Raw genomic sequence first — 6726 nt, 5'->3', positions numbered from 1 at the left:
CCCGACGAGGTGGAGGAGTTCTGCATCTTCAACCGCAACCAGAATGCCTGTAACTACGGCGTCTTCATGGGCTCCATGGCCTTCATGTGCTGCATGGCCTTCCTGGCCCTGGACGTCTACTTCCCCCAGATCAGCAGCGTCAAGGACCGCAAGAAAGCCGTGCTGGCCGACGTCGGTGTGTCAGGTAAATCTACAAGAGAGTCTGTGCGTGCGTGCGTGCGTGCCTGCGTGCGTGCGAGTGTTTCTAATTATACAAATGAAACAAAACAGAGCATCAAATCCCAGACCTGTACCAAGAAAATACCGTACTTAATTGTTGGAAAGACATTAACATTGAGAGGGGGGGGAAACACATACCGTACAATATACACCCATACACATCTATCTTATATTACCTTCTGCAGATATTTCATCTCCTCTTAGCGGTAAGGGGGTCTTTCCATTTGAAAAGAATCAGTCGCACATGAAAGAATGATCAGTAAATAAGTGATGGGTAATGAACAGAACATAAAAAGCATGTCCATTTAGTACCATAAACTGATCCTGATATTATGCTACACTGCATAACCCTAACCCTAACCCTAACCCTGATATGCTACACTGCATATCCTGTGAATTGTGTGTGAGAATTTCCTAAAATGTGTCTCCATTTGGAGATACTAAAGCACAAGCAGAGGCACACTGAAGACTGAACCCAGTGCCAAAATCAGGGCCTCCTTTGTGGGAGGCTGAAACATGATGACCGTACCGTAGCCTGAGATAGAGAGAGAGAGAGAGAGAGAGAGAGAGAGAGAGAGAGAGAGAGAGAGAGATGAGAGAGAGAGAGAGAGAGAGAGAGAGGCAGAGAGACAGAGAGACAGAGAGACAGAGAGACAGAGGGAGGGAAGAGAAAGAGAGAGAGAGAGAGAGAGGGAGGGAAGAGAAAGAGAGAGAGAGAGAGAGAGAGAGTCAAGCGCAATTTATGTAAGCTTTATAAGCTTAAAGATGCATTTGTGTCCACCTTTCTTTCCCTCCCACTCTCTCTCCGCCTCTCTGTGCCTGTCTCTCCCCCACACGCTCTCTCTCTCTCTCTCTCTCTCTCTCTCTCTCGCCCCCTAGCGTTCTGGTCTTTCATGTGGTTTGTGGGGTTCTGCTTCCTGGCCAATCAGTGGCAGGTGTCCACGCCTGACGACAACCCCCTGAGAGAGGGAGGCGACGCTGCCCGGGCCGCTATCACATTCTCCTTCTTCTCCATCTTTACCTGGGTAAGAGCTGTGTGTGTGTGTGTGTGTGTGTGTGTGTGTGTGTGCGTGCGTGTGCATGTGTGCATGTGTGTGTGTGCATGCGTGCGTGCATGCGTGTGCGTGTTTGTGTGCAGCATAGCATAATCATAATATAGCATATTATTGATGTTACAATGTCTCCCTCTACTGGATTGGACACTCGTGCGCATGTGAGCAACTGACTGTGTGTGTGTGTGTGTGTGTGTGTGTGTGAACGTGTGTTCATTGGCATTCATACTGTGTGTGTGTGTGTGTCTGTGTGTATGTGTACATATTCCTCCACAGGGTGCACAGACTCTGTTCTCGCTGGATAAGTTAAAGACTGTATCATTTGAAGAGGAGTACAACAAACTGTTCCCCTCCCAGCCTCACCTTCCCCTAGTCTGATGACTGTGCTGTCGTAACACTGTGTCCACACTTGGGCGTCTAGGCGCGGCAATTTTCCGCTCAGAAGCAGGAGTCTCTTCCTGGTTTTTTGACAGCTGGTGGATGGAAATTTAACCCATTCTAGACGGGAACCCATTTTGGTGTTAGCATTACGTTGTGCTTTAGCTATTGAAAAATAGCAGATCTACAAGCTCATATCGCGCCACCGAGTGGCGCGATACGAGCTTGTAGGTCTGCTATTTTTGAAAAATCGAAGACACTTTTAGACTCTGATCTCAGGTCAGAATGGGTTAATAATGAAACTGTCAGGATGTAACAGACATTTTTAGAATCTGATCTCAGGTCAGAATGGGTTAAGCTTGCGTGCGGCTTCCACTTGCCGCGGAAGGCAAGCGTCTCCCGTTTTCTGGCCGACGGGCAGAGCTTCGTTTCCATCCACCAGCTGTCTAAAAACCAGGAAGAGACGCCTGCTCTGAGCGGAAGGTTTCCACGCCTAGACGCCCAAGTGTGCATACACTGTAACTGTGTCTTCCTCTGCTGCTGTAGCCCTCTTTACCTGTACACACACACACACACACACACACACACACACACACACACACACACACACACACACACACACCACACACACACACACGCACACATTAATGTATGGAGCTTGAAGGAAATATTTGATGTTATGCTGTCTCAACCACGATTGTGGAGCTCTTAATCTTGTGTTTTATTTGACTTTCATAATGACTTTTACAGATTTTGTCTTGATTTTTGGTAAATAAAAAAAATCCCGCCTATAGTATAGCTTACCTTGTAAAAAAATATGTTTTCTCTTTTTAAACAAGATACTTTTGGGGCTTTTCTGCCTTTATTTATAGATTACAGTGTAGATAGACAGGAAACAGGGGGACGGGGGGACGGGGAGGGGTCGACTTGCTGCAGCAGATCGTCGGGAACAGGACTCGAACCCGCGATGCACTGCCGGGCCGTTTATGTGCCTATAGGTGCCTGGACCGCTGGACCACGGCCCAGGCTTTTTTTTTTTGTTTTTTTAACCACACCACATTAACACCCTAGTGTCCCAATTTTGGGCATGCCATTATAGGCCGGTGTCACATGATGGCGACAATAACAGATCTACAAGCTCATAATGTGTCATGATGCACTGTGTGTGTGTGTGTGTGTGTGTGTGTGTGAGTGTGAGACACTGTCATACCTGTACAGGTCTGTAACTCTGACAGTTATGGGGGTCCTTGAAAATTAAAAGGCTAGAAAACCATTTTGTCATGGCATGTATTATTTATTAGTTTAACCCATTTTGGGGCGGGAACCCCTTTTGGTGTTAGTATTATGTCATGCTTTAGCTATTGAAAAATAGCAGATCTACAAGCTCATAGCGCGCCACCGAGTGGCGCGCCACGAGCTTGTAGGTCTGCTATTTTTGAAAAATCAAAGAACGACTGACATAGAAACATAGCTTTTTTTTTTAACTGTCAGGATGTAGAAGACATTTTTAGAATCTGATCTCGGGTCAAAATGGGTTTTAATAACTCCATTTTTGGAGTGAGTACATGTTTAGATGCCTGTCAGCTGGTCAGACAATGCTGATCCACTTGTTTACGACACAAACAACGTGTGCAGACTAATCTCACGACAGCTCCAGACCAGACATGAGATTTGGCATGTTCAATGTCAAAATAATGACATGGTATTTATTATTATAAATTATTTAAAAATGAGTTTCCATTGTGATACTATAATAAAAAAGGAAGTTAAAGTATACTATGTTCTAGTGGGAGATTAATCGGAGAACACATCGGTATTGGCCGATTTGAGTTGCTTTTAGATTAATCGGCATCGGTTCGATTAATCAATCAGACCGATTAATTGGTCTGTCTTTACAGATAAACAAGCCCCAAAGTAACAGCTTGAACAGATCTACAGGCTCACAATATTAAATATAATAAAGGTATTTATGTTAAATCTGACTTGCCTAAGCCTGCAGTGCAGACACCCTGTTACATGTACTTTTCAGAATTTTTCAGATTTTCAATAAAGAAAGAGATCATATCGACATTCGTAATATCAGTTATCGGCCATAACAGCAATTAATTATATCGAATATCCATATCAGCCAAAATGTCTCATCGGCACATCCCTACTATGTTCCATTGATTCCATTGATCACCATACAGCCCACCCATATGACATCAGGTTTTCAATGGGCCCCCACCCATATGACATCAGGTTTTCAATGGGCCCCCACCCATATGACATCAGGTTTTCAATGGGCCCTGAACCAGAAAACTGGTTTAGACACACCAGTACATCTGAAGAGCAAATATGAAGCCGCATCCTGGTACAAATGAATGGACACTATGCCCTTAAATCAACAGGACTGTCATCTGAAAATCTCTCTCTCTCTCTCTCTCTCTCTCTCTCTCTCTCTCTCTCTCTCTCTCTCTCTCTCTTCTCTGTCTCTCTGTCTCTCTCTCTCTCTCTCTCTCTCTCTCTCTCTCTCTCTCTCTCTCTCTGTCTCTCTCTCTCTCTCTCTCTCTCTCTCTCTCTCTCTCTCTCTCTCTGTCTCTCTCTCTCTGTCTCTCTCTCTCTGTCTCTCTGTCTCTCTCTCTCTCTCTCTCTCTCTCTCTCTCTCTCTCTCTCTCTCTCTCTCTCTCTCTCTCTCTCTCTGTCTCTCTGTCTCTCTCTCTCTCTCTCTCTCTCTCTCTCTCTCTCTCTCTCTCTCTCTCTCTCTCTCTCTCTGTCTCTCTCTCTCTCTCTCTCTCTCTCTCTCTCTCTTTTATGTTGAAAGCCCTCTAATTATCTCTACACAGTGAGATGTGTGGTGTTTGACAGTGCTGTGTGTATCGCTTGTTTGATCATGCACACCGCCACCGCTTAATTGCACTGTCCCTTTATCCGGTATAGTTCAAAGTGGCAAATCTTTTAGAGCCACAAAGAGCAGATAAATGCATCTTTCTTATATGAGAACTAACATACTGTACGTCTTTAATGGCTATCTAATAAGCTTTGACAACTTTCTTGCCAACTAATCAACTTCTGCTTCTCTCTCTTTGTTCTCTCTCTCTTTCCAACTTTTCTTGTTAAACTCCCAACATCTCTGCCATAATACCTTCTTAAACCTGCTCACGTACCCTGTTTCCAATCTATCCTTTTATCCATATTATCTATTCCATTCATCTATCCATCCACCCACCAAACCACTCGCCCACCGACCTATCCATCCACCCATATATTCCACCCACCCATCCTCCTGCACTTGGCTTCTGTCTTTGTCGTGTCTGCTTCCGGCACCTTCTGTCTATCCCTCCATTCATCCCCATTCATCCCCCAAGGCTGTTCAGTCATTCCTGGGTTTCCAGAGGTACAAGCTGGGGGCCGACTCGGCCCTGTTCTCACAGGAGTACACAGACCCCAGCCAGGACCCAGCGGCAGCAGGAGGAGGAGAAGGAGGAGCCCCCTACTCCGCATACACCGGAGGTGAAGACACGGAGAGCCGGGCGGAGTGCAGGCCAACAGCGAAGGGGCCTTTGATGGCACCGGGGGCTACCAGAACCAGGACTACTGAGAGGGTGGGCTGGGGGGAAGTAGAGTTAAGGCCTATTCATAGTCTGGATTTTCGGTGGTAAGGTGACCACCGCTCCGGTGGTGAGCTGACCACCGGAGCTGAAATAACATTGAGAGGTGGTGAGTAAAAACAGAGAGAAGGGCTGGAGCGGGTGGCGGTGGTTTGCTCTTCACCGCGGCTAGTGACGTCATGTTGTAGTTCGGTGGTCACCCCACCACCGTAAATCCAGACTATGTATGAGCCTTTAGAAGAGAAGGGAAGGGTGAAGTGGCCCGTAGACACTGGATTAGGGTTTGAACGTTTTGTTTGCGATTGCTCCACTGATCGCTATAGTACGGTGGTTCTCCAGCTCCATTACTCTGAGACTGCACAAATGGAACCAAATGGACCCTGTACTGTACGGGTCCATTTGGTTCCATTTGTACACTTGAGTTATATAGACCTGTAAGGGTCCATGTGGAACCCCTTCAAGGAACCCTGAGCCCCACTTTGAGAACCACTGCTATAGTACAAAAACCATGGAAGCTATGTAGATTTCTAGTCCGAGGTTTTGGGCAACTTCACCCATAACATACAGTATAAAAGTATTAAAGATTATAATTACTTCAGGAGTCGGTCAGTCGGTATAGCCAGAAGAAGTTGATTTCCATCTGTACTGGAGATAGAATAGAGGGATGTACAGTACAATCCGTGTTTAGGATTTGGGGAGTTAAGTGCCAGGGAGAGTTTTGTTGGGGAGGGGTCGGTGTAATGCCCAGTTTATGCTCTGTGTAAACACGCCAAATACAGCCAATCTATAAGCTCACAACGTGTTACTTCCGCGACGTGTGACGATCTTATAGATTGGCTATTTTTGGCAATCCACACCGTCGTACAACAAAGTGTAAATGGGGGTCAGGAAGACGGGTCGCCGTGTTAAGATCGTTGCTTGTGACCACATTGCCTTCATCCTCTGAGGTCATCTATTGCCATGCTATCTGATCCAGGATCAGCATCGAAATACAGACAAACACATGGACAGGCAAGAATGCACGCACGCGTCACGTACACTACACACACACAGGCACATATAAAAGCAAACATACACACAGCACAATGGTTGAGATTTAGAACATACACTAGTTTCAGACAGTTAGCAGAATTCCTACAGTCAGTGGTGCATTATAGTTCATCTGCCCCAGGCAAGACAACTGCTGTTGCATATCAGGCGATAATCCCCAGAAATGTAGGCCTAATAGCCTAAGTAGCTTTGTTTTGAATATTTGAACCTAACACATAAGGACAATTAAACCTGATTTATACTTCTTCATATGGAGTAGTATAAATCTGCCTTTAATGTCTAAGCTTTTCTTTCTTTGGGTGTGAGAGAGTATGGAAGCTGTGAGACTAATGTGTTTGTCAGACAAACACACTTCTTTTCCTTGACTGTTGCCTTAGTGTTGACTGCCAAGCTAAATGTAACTAACACAGAGCAACACACATTGTACCCAACGCATA

General features: G+C 45.6%; 1 protein-coding gene across 1 annotated transcript in view; it reads left to right on the top strand.

Annotated features, from left to right (window-relative positions):
• syngr1b (synaptogyrin 1b) overlaps positions 1 to 5229 on the top strand; it is a gene marked incomplete at its 3' end in the record, with an annotated part of 37485 nt that extends 32256 nt beyond the window's left edge. The window contains 4 exon segments of the mRNA XM_083766263.1: positions 1 to 184; positions 1099 to 1244; positions 4997 to 5153; positions 5156 to 5229. The exon segment at positions 1 to 184 is cut by the window's left edge and continues 54 nt beyond it. Coding sequence (XP_083622389.1) covers positions 1 to 184; positions 1099 to 1244; positions 4997 to 5153; positions 5156 to 5229 — 561 coding nt within the window.
• Between the last annotated feature and the right edge of the window lie 1497 nt (positions 5230 to 6726).

This window comes from Protomyctophum parallelum (assembly GCF_964188405.1).
Source record: "Protomyctophum parallelum genome assembly, chromosome: 5".
Lineage (NCBI taxonomy): Eukaryota > Metazoa > Chordata > Actinopteri > Myctophiformes > Myctophidae > Protomyctophum > Protomyctophum parallelum.
Note: the sequence above shows the minus strand (reverse complement) of the source record. Positions and strands in the feature narration are given on the sequence as shown.